This window comes from Ovis canadensis, chromosome 10 (assembly GCF_042477335.2).
Source record: "Ovis canadensis isolate MfBH-ARS-UI-01 breed Bighorn chromosome 10, ARS-UI_OviCan_v2, whole genome shotgun sequence".
NCBI lineage: Eukaryota > Metazoa > Chordata > Mammalia > Artiodactyla > Bovidae > Ovis > Ovis canadensis.
Genome location: NC_091254.1, coordinates 98,916,090 through 98,934,737, shown reverse-complemented (window position 1 = coordinate 98,934,737; position 18,648 = coordinate 98,916,090). Strand labels below are relative to the sequence as shown.

At 56.8% G+C, this 18,648-nt stretch overlaps 1 protein-coding gene across 8 annotated transcripts in view; it reads right to left on the bottom strand.

Annotated features, from left to right (window-relative positions):
• Window positions 1–5,621: 5,621 nt before the first annotated feature.
• Window positions 5,622–18,648, bottom strand: part of ARHGEF7 (Rho guanine nucleotide exchange factor 7) — a 103,158-nt gene continuing 90,131 nt past the window's right edge. For 4 of the 8 annotated variants that reach the window (XM_069602449.1, XM_069602451.1, XM_069602454.1 and 1 more), the window contains 3 exons: window positions 8,974–9,073; window positions 8,750–8,804; window positions 5,622–7,903 (listed from right to left, as the gene is read on the bottom strand). In XM_069602449.1, the coding sequence (XP_069458550.1) occupies window positions 7,781–7,903; window positions 8,750–8,804; window positions 8,974–9,073 (278 nt within the window). In that variant the 3' untranslated portion in view covers window positions 5,622–7,780. Of the gene's footprint in view, window positions 8,496–8,749; window positions 8,805–8,973; window positions 9,074–16,363; window positions 16,611–18,648 lie in introns of those variants that run through there. The other 4 variants (XM_069602450.1, XM_069602453.1, XM_069602455.1 and 1 more) reach the window with 3 other exon arrangements.

Here is an 18,648-nt window from a genome sequence, read left to right as displayed (position 1 = left end):
CGTAGCAGCTGAAGGAGGGCTGAGGGGTCACGGGAACCTGGGGGGGAGAACTGGTCAGCTAGGGGCCCCAGTGTGGCTGGCGCGGGACGGGGGCGGCCGGCAGGGGCCTGGCCACACCTGGCAGGCATGTCCCAGCCGAGCCCCAGCCACGCGCCTCACGACAGGCTCCACGTGCACAGCAGCGCTCAGACCAAGCGAGGGACTGGCCAGCGCCCCACCCGCCACGGCTCCCGGCCAGGGCAGGCCCGCCTGCCGGCTGTGACGTCACACAGGCCCCGTGACATCACACAGAGGCTGCACAGGGCGGAAGCGGCTGGGGACCCCACCCCAAGCCCCTGCCTGCACGACGCTGGTCCAACTGCCCTGCCAGTCTCCTCTGCAGAACCGGTCCCGCAAGGCTAAGGCCCCGAGGCCCTGGAGTGAGGCAGGCTTGGTGAAGCTGAGAGCCCTGGAGGGCCCCGCGTGTCTGTGGACAGCACGCAGTTCAGTTCTGCTGCTCAGTCCTGTCTGGCTCTTTGGGACCCCGTGAACCACAGCACGCCAGGCCTCCCTGTCCATCACCAACTCCCGGAGTTTACTCAAACTCATGCCCATTGAGTCGGTGATGCCATCCAACCATCTCATTCTCTGTCGTCCCCTTCTCCTCCTGCCCTCAATTTCCCCCAGCATCAGGGTCTTTTCCAATGAGTCAGCTCTTCACATCAGATGGCCAAAATACTGGAGCTTCAGCTTCAACATCAGTCCTTCCAGTGAACACTCAGGTCTGAACTCCTTTAGGATGGACTGGCTGGATCTCCATGCTGTCCAAGGGTGGCAGACAAGGAGCCAGAGATCAAGCAGGAGCGGGCAAGCGGGTCACATGGGGGCTTCAGCCTTCACACGGCACATGTGAAGCCAGGCAACAGAACAGGGTCTGTGCAGAGCAGAGAGAGCTCTGTTTTCACAGCGTCGTCCTGAAAGGCCGTCAGGAGGCAAGAGTCAGCCGGGGACAACGCAATCACCCAGGGAAAAGTAAACAAGGGCTATGGCCGAAGGCGTTTCCTGCTGTTTAATTACAGTCAGCGACTGGTAGCCCGACTGGACTTGGCGGGAGGGGAAACCAGGGTGGAGGGGTGGGCCCTGGGCTCCAAGTGGACAGGCAGGCCAGCAAGGTGCCGTCCGGCCAGGGCTGTGGTCTCCACGAGGCTGCAGGGCGGGCCCTGGATGGAGTGGCCTTGGTGCATGGGGACAGGAGTTGCGGGCGGGAGAGGGGGTGTCAGGGTCCAGGGGAGGAGGGGACAGAGCAGCTCCAGCCCAGCGAGTAAGGACAGGAGGCAGCAGGAAGGTAGGCTGATGGTGGAAGGGAGGCTCACGCTGGGAGCTGTGGCCCGCGGGGAGCAGGTGCTGAGTCCAAGGAAGCTGAGGTCACTGGAGGTCAGAGCCGGATGTGACGAGGAGCGGGGAGCCCCGGGGAGGGGAGCAGGCAGTCAGTCGGCTGGGGCCGGCTCAGGGCCTCTGGGGCAGGGCCACCTTGACCAGCGCTTGGCGGGGCACCAAGCTCGCCCCAGCTCCTGCGAGATGAAGAGGCTTTGCTCCCCCACCCCCCGACCATGAGACCCAGCCTCTCTCGCCCCAGTTTCCTCACCTGAAAACAAGGTGATGATACACACACAGGCACGGGACTGTCCCGTGCTGGGTGCCCCATAACGAGCCCACGTCCAGGGGCTCGGAGGGTCAGGTTGGGCGTCCAGCAGCGCCCAGGGCCAGGCAGTCCCCTCTGTCCAGCAGCGCCCGGGGCCGTGCTACCGTCCACTGGGTGTAGCTCAGCTGTCTGGAGTGTATGGTCCAGGGTCCACAGCCTGCCATCAGCCCAGGGAGACCCCCAGCACTGTGAGCAGACACCCCCACCCTCCCAGAGGTGCTAGGGTCCAGCCCCGGTGGATCCAGGGTAATTCGAAGCGGGGATGGCATGGGCGAGGAAAAACTTATTTATTTAATTAGAAATATAAGATTAGATTAGGAAGAAATAGTGTAGTAGGAAAATTAAGTGGAGAAAAGAGGCTGAATACCTTGGTTTACGTGGAAAGCCAATAAAGCTTCAGACGAGGAGCTTGCACCATCTACATTAGGCCACCGGCGTCCTCCTGAATAGCAGGGGGTGCCCCACCTTGGGCTCCCTCTCGTGTGGATCTTAGAAGCCGGGGCAAGTAAGTAGACATGGCGAGCCTCCACGCCCCAGATGGGAATTCAGCCAGAAAACAGAGTAAAGAGGAGACACAGGGGAAACCAGTCCAGCGACTGGCCCGGTCTCTGTTGTCTAGGAAGGCCTTTCATACCTTTTTTTGTACATAGAGATCAATGGATAATGTAAAATTATGCAGTGTCAGCAGCCCTGACTCTTATCAAAACCAGGCTTTCTCTCTGCATACCTAGTTGTATACACAAGTCTTAGATGATTTACATCGTCTTCCGGCCAGAGGGCCAATTAGCATTTTACAGCCTTTTTTTCTGATAAGGGTTTTTCAACCAGAAGACTTATTCATGTTGTTCTTCCCAAAGTCTGGTGCCACTCTCAGAAAGCACTAAATAAAGTTACATTCTTACATAGCAAAGATACAGCAATTTATAACAAGTAAAAGGAGTACAGTGATTTATAACAAAGAAAAGTAATTAACTCAAAAGTCTAGTGTTGTTAATATCAAAACTATTATATTCCTTTTTCTATATCCCAATTACATTAATATCCTTCAGGTGCCTAAAAGATAAAGAATGTGGAGGCCTGGCAGCAGTCATTGAGTCAACAGTGAAAACCTGTCACCAATATGATTTTTAGCTCTTTAGAAAAGGCTCTGTATCTTTAAGATGCTTTAAGCTTTGTGCCTCTTGCGGTTGAGGAGCTATATAAACAATTCACAAGTTGTAAAAAGTCCGGGGGAACCTGTTAGGCAAGTTAGAGAGCCATCAGAGGGGGTTTTAGCTGAAACATTCCTTTCAAATGCAGAAGACTGAAGCCCTGAGGTAGCTTTTTCCAGAGTGTCAGAAGAGTGGAAAAGCACAGCACAATAAAATCAGGCCGACTCTGGTTTTGGGGGTACATGCTCAGGAAAACTCGGGGAACCCCTGAAGCCAGGCCACGCCTTTGCGTTTTGTCGGGCTTCCCTCCTCATGACTGTTGCCACGGGCGGGATTCCTCACACCGGCTCCCGGCACAGAGGGGTCTCTAAGCCACCCCGAGCCCGAATTCACCTCTGGACATGTCCCGTCGTGGAATCTCACAACACGTAGACCTCAGTCTGGTGTCTCCCGCCTGCTGTGCTCAGGGTGCATCTGGGGGGCGCGGGCGCCAGACCAACCCCCTTCACGGCTCCAGGACAGCCCTCCACGTGGCGGACGTCCTGCTGACCCGTCCGTCCTCTGACGGACGTCTGGGCTGTCCCACTTCCTCGGCCGCTACGTGTAACACCACTGTGGACGTCCACGTACGGGTTTTCTGTGCACATGGGTTCCCACCTCCCTCGGACACAGCCCCAGCCACGGCCTCCCTGGGTCAGGCAGTGGCTCCAGGCTCAGCTTCTGAGGAGCGGCCAGGCTGTCCCCAGAACAGCCGCCCCAGTTCACGTTGCTGCCGGGAGTGTTGGCAGCCAGGTACCCTCCTGGGAACTGACTTCACACCACCGTGCAGCGGGTTCACGTTCATCGATGGACCAGCTTCCAGGGAAGCAGCGGGGAAGGTCACGTGCGGCCGTGCGAGGGCTGGGTCAGCGCAGGGAAGCCGGGGAGGTGAGGGCACTCAGGACAGACCCCCAGGGCAGGGCTGAAGTGCTGGCTCAGGTGGGTGGGGCGGGGGCCCGGGTCATCACAGCGCTGGCAGGACCCAGAAAGAGCAGACGGACCATCCCCTCTGCGCCCAGGAAGCCCAGGGTCTGTTGCCCACTTTGCTGACCGGCCAGGCTGGCCTGCAGGGGCCCACGGGGAGCTCACGGGGGCCTGGGCTGGCATCTCCTGTTATTGGCCGAGCCTTTTCCCTGGTGACGCGATTTTAGCCGAGAAGACGCGGTCTGTCCTGGACCAGAGGTCTTCCCGTGGGAACCGCCCTGGCTTCTCTCAAATAGAAGACGCTCCTCCCCAGTCAGTGCCAGGGCGGGGATGGTGGTTAGCTGGGAACCTAGCCACACACAAGTGGCCTCTGCGAGGGGAGGTGCCCCAGGCCAGCGGGGAGACAGGCCAGCGCTGGGACAGGCCAGCGCTGGAGCTGAGTCCACATCCCCCCCGGGACAGGTCTAACGGTATCTCCCGGAAAGTCCGTTCCAGTCCTGACCCCGAGCACCCATGCACATGTCCCCAAGTGAAGCTGGGCCTCTGCAGACGCCATCGGTTTGAAGTCTAACCCAATGGGACAGGCGTCCCTCCAGGGAGAGGAAGCAGAACCACGGGGGGAGGGCCCAGGGTGGACAAGCGGACACACGCCAACAGAGGCTGAGCCCGAGGCCCCGGGACATGCCACCACGGGGGCCGGGAGGGGACCCCCAGGGCCAGGGCCTCCAGAGGGACAGGCCACCACCACGTGGGCTCCCAACTTCAGGCCTCAGGACCCCCGAGATGAGGCTCTGCTCTCAGAACCCACCCAGTTCACCACCCCTGCCACAGCGGCCTCAGGAAACCAGCGCCGTCATCCGTTTTGCTGGACAGTAACCAGGTCCAATCCCTGGTCAGGGAACTAAGCACCCACACACAGCATGGTGTGGCCAAATAGAAAAATTTTAAAACTGAGCCAGAGGCGTGTTGGCACCACCTGCACTCGAGGAAGCCTTCCAAAGGGCAGATGTACCGCCACGTGCTTCCCTGTGCTCTGACCCAGAGACGATGACAGGGGCGCCCAGGCCGTCTGACGGAACGCGTCCTGAACACGGAGCCCTGGGCCGAGACCCTGACCATGCCGTCAGCTCCGTCCTGTGTGGCGGAAGCTCCAGGGAAGCGGGGCGGATGTCCTGGGAACGCCGCCCCCCACCTGGCCTGGTTGCTCCCCAACACCTGCCTCCACCAGGACGGAGTGGAGGGAGGGGCGAGGCCATCTCCTGCCACGCGGCTCTGAGGGGCCCACGGGGCCCAGGGAAAGGCGTCTGCCCTCCACCAAGCCCCACTCGGGGTCGACCTGGACCTCCTGGGGTGAGAGCCTTCGGCCCCCAGACGGCAGTCTGTCCTTCCCTCAGACTTGTTCTCATTTTTCACGCGTGCTAAATCGATTCAGTCGTATCCGACTCTGTGACCCCATGGACCGTAGCCCGCCAGGCTCCTCTGTCCATGGGATTCTCCAGGCAAGAACACTGGAGTGGGATGCCATTCCCTCCTCCAGGGGATCTTCCCGACCCAGGATGGAGCCTGCCTCTCTTACGTCTCCTGTGTTGGAAGGCAGGTTCTCTACCCCCACTGCCACCTGGGAAGCCCTTCTCTCAAGCTTTGTTTCCTAACTTATCTTCAAATATTCCCAAACTCTAGATTTTAAACATAAATGTGGTATTTTCCAGCATCAAAAATTCACACCAGAATTTTAAAATACAAAAAAAAAAAAATTCAGAAGGATAAAGGTAACACACACATATGCCAAAAAAAAAAAAAACCACCACAAACAATAAAGTGACATGTTTGTAACATAAGAAAAATAGTCAGTTTAATGGTAATTACAACAGAGCGTGAGTAGTCAAGACCAGGACACCAGGGGGGCGTCCGCGGAGCACCAGCACAGCTGTGAAAGGAGCCCCTGCACGTCCTACGGAAACACGGGCGCAGCCACCGGGGGCCTGTGGGGAGTTCTCGACGACGGCTCAACCTGCTGCAGAGCACGCCTCCACGACGGCTCCGGCGCGTCCCCTCCCGCCCGGGCGAGGACGTGGCTCCGTCTCCTCGTCCGTGGAAAGTGAGGCAGAGGCGACTCCAACAGGCAGACGGCCCCTTCCTGACATCCCCTCCACTGACAACAGCGCAGGTCTGTAGGAAGAACTGCTCAGATGCATCGTCTCTGCTTCCTCGAAAGCTCAGGAAAAACCCTGGGACCCGGGAAGGATGCGTCACACAAGCATGTCAATGGCCACCCGCCGGGAGGGTTGAGAACACACGTGCTCAAGTCAGCAGTTAAGGCAGGCTCTGCAGGCACCCCACCAGGGTGCGGGCAGCACCGCCCACCACAGAGTGCTGGAGAGTCAGGTGAGGATGCGGTTCCTGAGTTAGAATTTGCGCGCGACAGCAAACTTCAGCACGCGATCGGCTATTTCCCACTACAAGGTCTCATGCCTCACCAAAGGGCCTCCCACGAAAACGGGGCTCACCAAACACTCCAAGGGCCATCTTCCCAGCCCTGCCACTAACGAAGAAAATAAAACGTAAACACAAGAAGTCGGCAGTTCTCGTTACACGGTCCAGGCCTTCAAGGCCCCAGACACCCTCCCCCCTGCCCCCTCCCCACCCCCCCACCCCACCCCACCCCACCCCGGAGCAGGGGAGGCTGAGGGCGGGGCCACGGGCACCCAGACCAGCAGCTGCTCCAGCTCGGGGGCGTCCGGCCGATGCAGACAGAGGAGCGCAGGTCACAGTCACGTCTGACGCCACGCAGGCATTTCCGAGACACCCCTGATCCAGGGGCTGGAGTTTGGGCTTTTAAGGACACGACACTTGTCCTCTACAAGTTCATCTCACTGTACAAACGACCTCTTCAGAAGAGCAGGGCGGAGGAGCAGGTCCTGTGAACTGGCTGGACCCTGGGCGGGGCTCCGGGCCTGAGGACAGGCCCCCTCCTATGGGCCTGCCAGCTGGACTCAGCGTGGGGGGGGGGGGGCCCTCATCTCGACACCCCCTTCTCGGGGCGTCTCGGGCATGTTCCACTGCGCGATTCGTGCAGAAACAGTGCAGACACTGCCTCCTCAGCAAGCACGGAAGGCCTGCCCGCGCACCCGACGGGATGGCAGGTGTTGGGGTCAGAGCGGCCTCACGCAGAGGCCACCTGCGCCCGGCAGTGCGTCCTCATGGGCTGCAGCGACGTGCAATAAATAACACACTTTATTTACAGGCTTCAGGGAGCTGCTCCTTCTGGGAGGACGGGACGGTGCACCTGGCCGAGTCACCAGGCCAGCCCCAGCCAGGCACCCTCTGCCATGCACGTGCTCACAGGGGCGGGCGTGCGCCCAGCTGCCACGGGGCCCGGGGGCAGCAGGCACGGTTCTCGGGTTCGGGGCCAAGGCGAGGCCCCAGGTTCAGCCCAGTGCTGCACACGGACTGCGACCCTGCTCGACCGGGAGCCTGGGGGCGTAGACGGGGCCCCTGCGGTCTACAGGCCCCGCAGGCAGACACTGCGGGCGGTGTTTCTGGATAGCCTCAGCACAGCAGGCACCCCCAGAGACACCTGTGGGTCTGCAGCCTCCGGTCCCCACGAGCAGTGAGCTTGAGCCCCAGGGCGCGGGAGCAGAGAGGTGAGTGCAAAGGGACTGCGACCCAGCAGCCAGCCCAGACGGAAGCCCCTCCGTGTGCGTTCAGAGCGGGACATTTCCAGGGAACATCCACAGGACACTGACAGGCGTTCACTCGGAGCCCGCAAGTCCAGACGCCGCCACTGTGCTCACTGCGGGATGAGCTACTGGGTGTTGGGGGACGCGGTCTGGGCTCGGCCTGGAGCTCACGGCCGCCCGGCTGCAGTCTCCACGCACGGCCCCGCCAGCAGCCTGAGCGTCAGGGGCGGGGCTGCAGCGACGTGCTCCGTGTAGGGCTCCGGCTCAGTCTCGGAACCGGTCTTAACGGAGCACCAGGACACCCCTCAGAGGTTCGTCTCATCCCAAGCAGGGTCATTCATGTTCTTGAGAACCTTCCTCACCAGCTTCTCCAGGTCTTTGCGGGCTCTCTGCTCTTCCTCCAGAGACTTCTTCATCTTCTTGTTGTCCTGTGGGTGAAGAAGACCGCAGGAGGTTAACCGCCATTGGCACCAAAGGGGACCCCTCCCCAAGGAGATGGGCCCCCGCTGAAGGAGCCCGCCCTGCACCGCGGCCAGGGGAGCGGCTGATGGGGCCCCCGAGGGTCTCAGACGCAGGGCGGCTCCTGGCACCGGGACAGCCCACAAATGGAGCAGGCCCAGCACTCACGACTGTGAACCACAGAATCTACAAAACACAGAGTGGGAGTGACCGAAAGGAACCAGCAGGGCTCACGTCCCTCCTGGTCTCCCATGCCTGCGAGAGTCTCCACGGCACCAAGAAGGGGGCACAGAGGCCGCTGAGTCAGGGGCCCCGTCACCCCCACCGTGGCTGATGCCAGCACCGCCCCTGGGCGGGCAGAGCGGCAGGCAGCCGGCAGGGGGCAGCTCTGGGTGCATGGCCGGTCCCCTGCTGTCCATCCAGCCCAGGCCGGCCGTGAGCTGCGTCTCGCACACGGGAGCCACCAACACGATGCAGCTCACACCAGTCTGCTCGGCGAGGCAGCCCAGTCTAACTGGCTTTTTTATGGGTCTTCTCAAGAACCTGGACCACGCGTGGCACCTGGTGACAAGAGAACAGCCCCTGCTGGCGCCCAACACCAGCGCGGTGGAGAGAGTGCTTAACAAGTCGCCTTGAAGACGCGCCTCCCGCGGCTCACGTTCACAGACCCACTGCTGATCTGCTGCTGAGATCCAGACCCCGAGAGGAGGCTCCTGCTCCGGCCTCACGGTGCTCGTGGACAGCTGGCTTCAGGTCTAACACCGTGGTTCCCTCGTCGGCCCCGTTAAAACGATTACAGACAGATGGCAACTCACCTGTCGTAGCTCCTGGACTTCATCTTTTAGCGCGTACACAGTGTCGACGAGACTCCTAGACAGAGAGGGGGCACCGTGAGCGAGGGTCGCGAGCACCCCACTTCACCCCGCGCCCGCCCCCCTCAGCCCAGCTCCAGTAAGGCCCGATTCCACACACGGGGTGTGGACCTCAGCCAGGAAGCCCCCCCACCACAGACACTTTAAAACACTGAGACACAGCTTACTTTTCTTCTATCACTGTCTGACCGTTACTTTTAGTCTCTTCAACTATGATTTTCTCTTCTTCTGGAAGCAAAACTTGCGGAGCAGATTCTTTGCGTGAACCTGTCATCATTTAAATAAAAAAAAGAAACCCACAGGTAAATACCACAGCAGAGCTAAAAGGACTTGACTATATAACACTACTTGATTACTAATATTAAATTCCAGGTGTTAATTCCAGTATGTTAAGAAATACATACTCTAGATAAAATGGGGATGGGTAGCCTTTACCAACTCCCTCCCCCTCTGTAGACTGAAGCCAAGCCTCCCTTCAAGCCCATAGCATGACAGGGCAAAGGAAACATTAGTCTTTTTTTTTTTTTTTTCCAATTTATTGAGCTTCAGTTTCTGAATCTGGATTATCGATCTTTTAAAAAAATTTTCAACACGTAGTAAGTTGAAGATTCTGACCATATCGACTTGGGCATTTTGGAGGAAATAATCAACTACTGGGGGATATTCAAATCAATCAAATTTTGTGCCATTTTATTCCAGGAAGCTTAGGAAGAACCATCAGATCACACAGAAGACATATTCCAATATTTATCAAGTCAGTGAACTGGTCCTTAAAACATTTAACTCCAGAGCAACAGCTAAAAGTGTTACAGCACATGGTTAAGAAAAAGTTTATTACTGATCCTCTTATGAAAACTGTATTTACAGTCCCTGGAATATAAACATTTTTCCAAAAGGAGGAACACTGTTTCCAATATTACAGGGATATTTATGTCATTTAACCAAGACCCAGCACAAAAGCTTACCCGGGACAGTGGCCAGAGAAACCATTACTGCAAAACAGGGTCTTCAGAAATTAACGAGAATTAAGCCTCATATAAGGGTGCAAGGAAGAAAACCACCTTTTTAAAGAGCTATACAGCACTGACGTGCACCATTCCAAGTTTTGAAAATGACGTCAGATGCATCCGAGGAAGGACGCGGCCCGCCGCAGCCCCTGCTGGTGGTTGCTGAGATAAACGCAGCTTTCTCGCTGATACCATCCACCTGGCTGTTTGGTGCACACGCTTTAACCACGGAGACGGCGCTTCGGCCCGCCCGACCTCGTCTTCTCTGCTTTACCCTCGGTTCACCTTCCCAAAGGTCCGTCACAGTGGACGAGGGCCCCGGGCATCCTCATGTGGCAGGAGCATTCTGTACAACACACGCTTTCAGGACAGGACTTAATGGTTCCAACCAGCCTCTCACCACAAGCTCACCCTCCTCTGAAAGAACAGGGCCTGTGGCGGCTGTCGACGCTCCTGATGCGGGGACCAAGCACCCCCTTCACTCCCGGGGCGGCTGGCGACAGGGAGGAGGGTCTGGTTCACCGGGCCAGGTGACCCCGCTGGCCACCGTGCGGGGCGTCTGCAAAGCCCGGCTCTAGCCCCGTCCCGCAGACAGGGAGGCCGAGCTAAAGAGTAGCATCTGGCCTGAGAGGGAGGCCGCCCAGCCCAGGGGGGCACAACACGTCACAGCGCCAACGTCCCGACAGACGGTCTCCTACACCAGCCGAGGCACGGTGTCTACGTGTCCTAGGACATCGGTGTCGTAACCACAGGGACTACTCGCAGCCCTGCCACGGCCGGAAGGAGCTGCTGTGCTGGAGCACGTCTGTACGAGCCCCTGCCTGTGGCTTGAACTTGTCAGCTGCTGTTCACAGACGACCCTCCACTAGTGACTTGTGCTCACACTGAGACGCGGGTCCTGTGGTGACAGCTCCAAGGCTGCGGGAGGCGCGGGGGGCGGGCAGCGCCCAGCTCACACCCGGCCTGGCACAGCGACCGACCTGCAGGCTTTTCAGGTCCTCCAAGCCCTGGGCCCGGGGAGGGACACGTCCTGAAAGGCTTCGTCCTGCTGATGACGATGACCGGCTCCAGGGGCCTCATGCGGGGCCGCGGCCACGCTGTCTTCCGGGCCTTTCTCAGCACACACTTCTGGGATGTCTGGGCCACGTGCGGAAGTACCGCTTAGGGAGGAAACGCACTCGGGAAACACAACTGAGAGGCACAGAGGCCGCCGGATTAAGAATCTGAAGGGCCAGGCACCCAAACTTCCGACACCAATGCCAGCGTTGGCCATGTTCCTGCTGGGAGGAGGGACAGCGTGCTATTTCCCCTGAAAACAGACAAGTATTCCTAAGGACTCTGCTGTGTGGACCACACGTCAGGGAGCAAAGGGCTCCACTTGGTTTCCCTGTAAACAGAAGCAGGTGGGTGACCTGGGACCCTGGCACCCCCGGGGGTCCTCACTGTTACCTGCTCTGCCCTGGAAGCTGTGTGCCACTGTCAGGCCAAGGGCCACCAGGGTGGACCGGTCACGGGCAGCCTGTAACATGTTTCTTCACCCAAACTAGCTAATGAGACCACAGGCTGAACGTGTTTTTTCATATAAGTGCCTTAAGAAGATTAAATTCTACGTTTATTTCTCAATTATTTTTGCATCTTCTAGCTTCGAAGCCTAGGCAACCTATTTACGTTACACGTTTGTAGCAATGAAGTCTTCAAATGATACACAGAACAGAAGTGCAATGGAGGGGGCGGTGGTGTCCACTCTGAGGAGCAGGGCTGTGCAGGGGCTGGGGCTGCGGGCCTCGGGAAACTCAGGCCTGACACCAAAGCTCGGAGCCTCAACTCCATCAGCCGCAAAAAGAGAACAAGACCCACCACCTCTGCAGAGGCCACTCTGACAGGTGTCTTCTACCAGATGACATCGTAACCACACACTCCACGATGTGAGGCGACTGTGAGACCTGATCCAAGAGCTGCACGTGCAAGAAGGACACCGCCCTCATTTTGGCAGACATGCTGAAAGCACGCGAGAGCAGGTGAAGCTACGTGACGGACAGGAAGTGTCGACGGCTGGATCCCTGACACGTGCCGACGTGAGAAACGCCACTGAGGATGTGCCGGTGAGCCAGGAGGCTTGTAAGTGAAGACCATTCATCAGCCTGCACAGAACCCCTCAGGCTGCCTAGTTTCAACACACTTTTGTGAAACAACTGAAAAAAAATTGCAAGTCTTTCAGCAAAACAACAAAAGAATATTCTCTAACCAAAGTTTCTAAGTAAGTCAACTGTTTCTATGAGAACAAAGCTCTAGAAAGTAAGCAGATTTAACAAGCTTTCTCTAAGATCAGTTCAGTATTTTTAAAAGCATCACAGCAAATCTTCTCTGAATTAGTTAGGCTGGAAAAAGAATTCCAGAGCAGAGCCTCCAAACACGGCTGTCACTTTGAAAGCCTCCACTGTGGGGCTGAGACACGGGAGCGTGTGCTCACGGAGGCGCCAGCACACACAGGGTCTGCATCTCCCCAGCTCTGTGCTCAACACAGAGCTCTGTGTCTCCAGGAGACCACCGGGATTCTGCAGCACCTCACTGTGGAAACCACTGAAAGCTGTAGCCGCTTCCTGGAGGTTCACAGTGCCTAAGATTTCCAGCAAAAGTACCCATTTAACCTGAATTCAGCATTACCTAAATCCGAGTGCTGAACACTTCCTCCATCATCAAAAGGAACATTTTGCAGCTTTCTGGCTAATGTTCTGAGGAGTGTGAGCCAGCACACGACCCTGCACGTGTCTGTGAGTACACACACAAGCACTGCGTGGCTTTGCTGTGGCTCAGTACAGGGGTCTTTCCTCAGGGCAGACCCAGCCGCTGCCGGCTGACAAGCACTCAAGCACTGCTGCCAGCAGGGGTCGCTCTGCGCCCTCAGCTGGGGACGGAGCAGGCGCTGGGGACCCGTGAACTCCCTGGGACCGGTGACCTGGAAGCTGGAGACCCACTGAGAACCTGTCCCCTACATCTGTCACAGGTCCCCAGGGGGCCGTGGAGCTGAGTCTGAGAACACACAGGTGCAGCTCCTCCGCCTTGTGGACAGAGGGCTTGCCCAGACAGCAAGCAGAGGGCCTCGGCCCCAGGCACTGTCACGGGGCGGGCAGGCCACCCCCGGGGGGCACCCCTGAAGGTCTGCAGCTCCAAACTCAGGGGCTGCGCTGTGCACGTGGGTCCGGGCTGGGGGCCGGCCGCCTGGAGACCCTGAAGACCGGGTAGGGTCTTTCAGAAGCGAGTGTCCGCTTCTGCGGCCAGCCGTGGAGTGCCTTTACAGCACAGTTCACGTGACTTCTTGTAACTCACAGACACCGAAGTAACTTTCAGCATGAAACAAAACGCTAACATTTTAAAAATTCTACTCAGTAAGATCTCTCCGTTAGGCCACTGTTATTTCTGGCTGTGATAAGGTTCCAATTCATTTTTCTTAGGGAAAAACAAAACAAAACCACAAGGCCCCTCCTCAGAGAAGGCTGTCCACCCGGCCACCATCTGCACCCCGGCCTGGTCCCAGACCTGCCACAGGCGCCTCTGTTCCTCCCATTCTGCCTCTCCTGGTCGGCTAGACACGCACTCTACAAATAAAAACTAAAACCTGAGCCCTTAGCCTACGGAAAGGAAACACTGAAGGTGGGCTTTCTTCCTTTTATGCACAGCCCTGACTCCACCAAAAGAGAGGAGGCAAGAGAGCACTCTTCTTTCTGAAGATGAATCTCCCAGTGAGCAAAAATTTCTTTACGAAAGAATTAGAGGGAAACAGATGACATAAACACAGAAGCGTCGTCTCGCGTCATCTGAAACACTGTTAACCTAAGAAAGTGCAGGCCTTGCCATCGAGGCAGGTACGAGGTGAGCACCGCCCCGCCGTCCTGCGGAAGATGCTAGTTCCAAACAGCCGAATCACAGTGAACCGCAAATTCTGCTCCCCCAGCCCCAACCCCCCTCCATGTAACACATATTAAAAGCCAGAGGCTAGCAAATGCAAAATTTATTTCAACTGTACATAACAGACGTCTTTTTTTGAATATAAAACAAACACTTCGTTGCCATATGCAGCCACAAACAGGAGTATGCATACTGTACTGTACAATGGACATTCAGGTACACATCCAACTGGGTCCGGAGCGGCAGGCGCCCACAGAGAACGGCTCTCCCGCTCACAGGCTGAAAGCACAACACGCAGGTTTTTTCAAGGTCTTCACCACGATACACACATCCCTGTGTTTCGGCAGTTTTATGCAAAACACGTGATACAGCTTACAGACTTGTGGCAAGCATCGATTCAATGGGAACACCATTTGAGCCGCTGGCCAAGGGCCCACAAATGGCTTAAACCTACCTTCTAGCTCAGATTCTTCCCCCTTCCGTTATAATACTAACTGTACACAGAGATATTACAGAATGGCAGAAACACAGGTACTGGCTCAGCACGACTGAAGTTCCGCAAAAGTGGAAACACTGTCCGTGGCACGCCCCGTGAGAACGGCTTTCAAGCCAATGGCACGGATACTTCCAGATAGGTCACAAGGGCAAATGGTGCCAGACTTCAGAACAAACCCAGACAGACAGCCAGGTGGTCATTCTGTAGTGATCTTAGAATCAACAGAAAATCATTGTCAAAATGGCTTTAATTGGCACAAAGAGGAATTGTGGGAAATAGGAAAACTTTGGTGTTTGGAATATCAGTGTCAGGACAACCCATTTGGCGTTCAAGAGATGACATCTGGCGTTCAAGAGAAACCCAGGCACCACACAGCACGGCCTGAAAACCCGCATGCACCGAGGCCCAGCCCGACCCACTCACAGTCTCTGAGCAGAGAGAAACTCCTGCACCGTGAGAACCTGGAAAGCTGTGACGTCACCTGATGTGACATGAAGTAAAACACGCTTCTGAGTTCACTGCATGACATGAAGCATATGAGCCATCTGCTACTTGGCTGAACGTATATAATCTCCCTCCCACGGGTGAATACTGGGCGCCGACTAATTCTAAAAGACTGCTCCTCAACTTTCTTATTTACACTAACTGATATAAAAATACGAACTCTCCAGGTGGCATAAGCAGCTCAGTAGACACTCAGGGACAGACGGACGTGTGCGACTCCTGGCTTTCCTAACGAGCCCCCGCCTGTGGCCCTGGCCCTCCGGCACAGCTCCTGCCGGGACCCCAGGAAGGCCACGGGGACCAGCGCTGTGCACAGCAGGACCAGCTGCCCGGGCCCGGGGCGCAGGGCACCAGCTCACAGCCACTCCGTGCAAACAAGACTGGACCCCTGCACGCCTGGTGCCGGCGGAGGCAGGGCACTGAGCACACAGGGCCACAGCCGCCCCATGGGGAGGGGAAACGCCACCCCAGCTGTCACAGTGTCTTGCTTCCTGAGGCTGGTTTCGGGGTGTCCCCAGTGCACAGCGGAGTATGACGGGGAGGGGTCTTGCCCTCCCGCCCAGTGTGGACTGTGTGTGCACTGGTGCCACAAGCGTGTGCCACGAGGCACAGTCAGTTTTTCGTGAAGCAGGAGCCAGTCCAAGGGAGGGCAGTGAGAAGCTTCCCACAACAAACCCCAGGGAAGTAGGGGCATCCCCAGATGTGAGATGTTCTCGTAAGTGTGTTACACGGCAACTTGGTAAACTTTTGGGGACTCGTATCGCCATGGCAACCGAGAGTGAGGGTGATGTTCCACCGGGGCTGTGAAGGGAGTGTCCCTGCAGCTGAAAACAAGCACGTGTGCCTGCAGGCCGCGGGCTCAGACCTGGGAGTCGGGGTGGGCGACTTCCTGGGTACACACACAGCCTGACCTACGCGCTCAGAGGCCGGACTCCCGCCCTGCACTGCAGGGGCACCGGTTTGCCAAGTGCCTTCTCAGAGAAACTCCTCCAACTAACGGAAGTTTGGGGTATGACATGCAGGTGTCTGGCCTGCGGGGAACTGGGGCCCGGAGCTGGCCGTCTGCGGGGTGTGGACGTGCCCCTCGCGCGCCTGCCCAGGCCCAGAGCTCACACCCGCCGCGCTGACAGAGGCTCCTCCTGGGCACCCAGGGCAGCCGAGCACTCGGCCATGTGGTCTGGACTCAGCTCTGGAGGTACGGTTCTTCTCATCTCTCCACAACTACTGGACTGGCGTGTCCTGCACACCCACACAATTACGTCCCTGTACGGAAGGCCAGAGTCTCCTCCAGGTCGCTGGCACTTAGATCACAAACCTGTGTGGTTTCGGTATAAAATACAAAAGTGTTCATACAGCTGTATCTAAAACGAAACAAGACAGTCGCTACACTGAGAATAAAAACCCTAACCATGTCACGTGGGGCTGTAAGACCACCGCTGCCCATGGACAGAGGACCCTCGGTGTAGCTTGTGGACACACCACCGCTTTCCACAGTCAGTCGCCTGAGTGGACACTTCACGTGGCCAGTAAGCCCCACAAAATACAACGGGAAATATCAGAAATGCTCCCCAAAGTTGTTAAAATATCACATAAAAGAGACAAGAAACAGCAAGAAAACATCTAAGAAAAGCAGGCTGCAGTACAACAAGCATTGTTAAGAAAAGCTGAGAAGTGCGTTAGTTCTGGTGAGAGATATATGAGCAACAGCTCTTACGAGATGTAGAACCCATCCTGTAACTATGGGCTGTCCATATACTGTCATAGTCAGAGTCTTCCGAGAAGTCTGAAGGCTCCACACGGGAGAGGCTGCTGCGACGACCCAGGGAGTCTAGACTTGACTGGTCGTCGTCAGCCAAGACGTGATTATGCATCAGGTCAGTGCCTTGCCATGCTAAGACGGGTGGGGGGTGGGGGAGGGCGGGGGAGGAGGGGCAGGCGGAGGAGGGGCGAGCAGGAAGACGGCAGGAAGAGCCACAACCAAAACAGGAAACAAACGCAGAAGGTGACGGGAAGAGAAGGGAGAGAGAAAAGAGTGTTAGAACACGGCAGCAATGCTCGATCCTCCTCACCTACGGCTGGGTTTCATCACTGACTTACTGACTAGCACAGCCCGTAGAACACAGCTGGATCAATGGTTATTTAAATAAACCCATATCACGATACCATTTCCAAACTGCTCCTTTTTAAGCTTACTGCTATTAGGCCCTCACTTATGAAATCTTTTACGGAATAAGCCCACAATCACAAGAAAATTCTAAAGACATATGACAAATAACCAATTCTGCTACACATTCGATTAACAAATGATCTCATTTAGGACATTATTTGTAAAAGGAATCATTCATGTGGTTAACATGCATATACCGAACGTAAAATACTTCCCAAGGATTTCTGACTTACTTCCTCAGCTACCTCTCTGCCAGACTAGAAGTCACCTTACCGATGGGGGTCTAAACTTACCTTGTGCAACTGTAACGACTGCGAGGACTTCCGACGGAGACGGGGTGATACGGGCCCCGCCCCCGCTCCCCCACCCTGCAGAGCACGCAGGCCTCTAGCCCGGAGCACCTACCCACAGGAGCGCCACCCATACGCAACCAGGGGAGTGGTCACACAGGAAGACACGTCTGGCCGGACGCCATCAACCCTCCTGCTGACCCTCCCCGACGCGCGGGGAGCCGTGAGCGGCGGGCCCGGCCGGGAGGGCGGCAGTGCACAGGCCGTGTGGGCGATGCGGGCGTCCAGCACCCAGGCGCGCCGCACCCGACGGAGCCCAGGCGGGGCACGCACGCCCACGATCTCTGCTCCACGGGGACAGAGCCGCCCCACCTGCCGTCTCCAGGCTCCGCAGCGCACCACCCAGCCAGCACGAGGGACACAACTCCAGAGCCACCTGTCCCTGACAACCCTGCATGAAGGCCAGTCCCAGGCCTCAGGGCAGTTAGGCCGTAACATCGATTAAAAACAAAACCCACTGTGCTGGCCAACGTCCCGTGGTCTGCCCGCACAGCAGAAGTGGACACACAGGCAGCGTGGCGAGACCTACACACGCCAGGGCCCCATCCCCGGGGGAGAAACGAGACCCACACAGAAACACAAGGCTCGCCACCAGGTCCGCTCACCTGGGATGCCGAGCTGGAGCTGCACTTCACACAGCTGATGTGGAGACGAGTAACTTTTTAAAGATCTCAAACTCAAAACCCAAAATACTACAGGCACATATAGCCTGTTACCCAAAATACAGTCTCAAATAGGAAGCCGTCCTGTCCTCAGGGACGATGGTCTGCGCTTGCAGACTACAGCCCTGTCACCTGCCGACTCCCTCCACACGCACACCCGGCTCTTCCTCACCTGCTCTGGGCACCGGTCACTACGGACAGGCGTTCTCACCAGACGCGGTGCAGACCAGACATCCCAACATCACGGGCGGGACGTGTAAACTATGAGCCAGAAAGAAAGTTCCGGATCACCTGCAGCTGTACCCAGGGCTAATCCTGTTGGCCCTAGCCTCACACCTGCAGTCACCTTGAACAAAAGCTAAGTTAAAGCACTCAACAGTTCCTTTTCCACCTTTTCTTTCCAGCATTTTTTTTTACAACAGACGTGACACGGCTTGGAACTGCCACGTCACACTGCAGGTGGTACAGATGAGGTGACAGGCAGTTCACCAGTCGAGAAGGAGAAGGGAACCAGAAACACAGCATCTAATAAAACCCGCTTTTCATGCCAGAATTAATGACATCCGGTCTGAGGCGGGGTAAGTTCAGCCCCTTTTCCTCCTGAACAGACCACATCCTGACTATATCTACCCTGCACTCCAATTCTCAAATGCTCAGGAATTTGGGGGAAAAAAAAGAATCCACTTTTTCCCTGTTCACACACCGGATTAAGATGCTTTCATATAAGGCATTGTAAGCAAGATGCAGGTA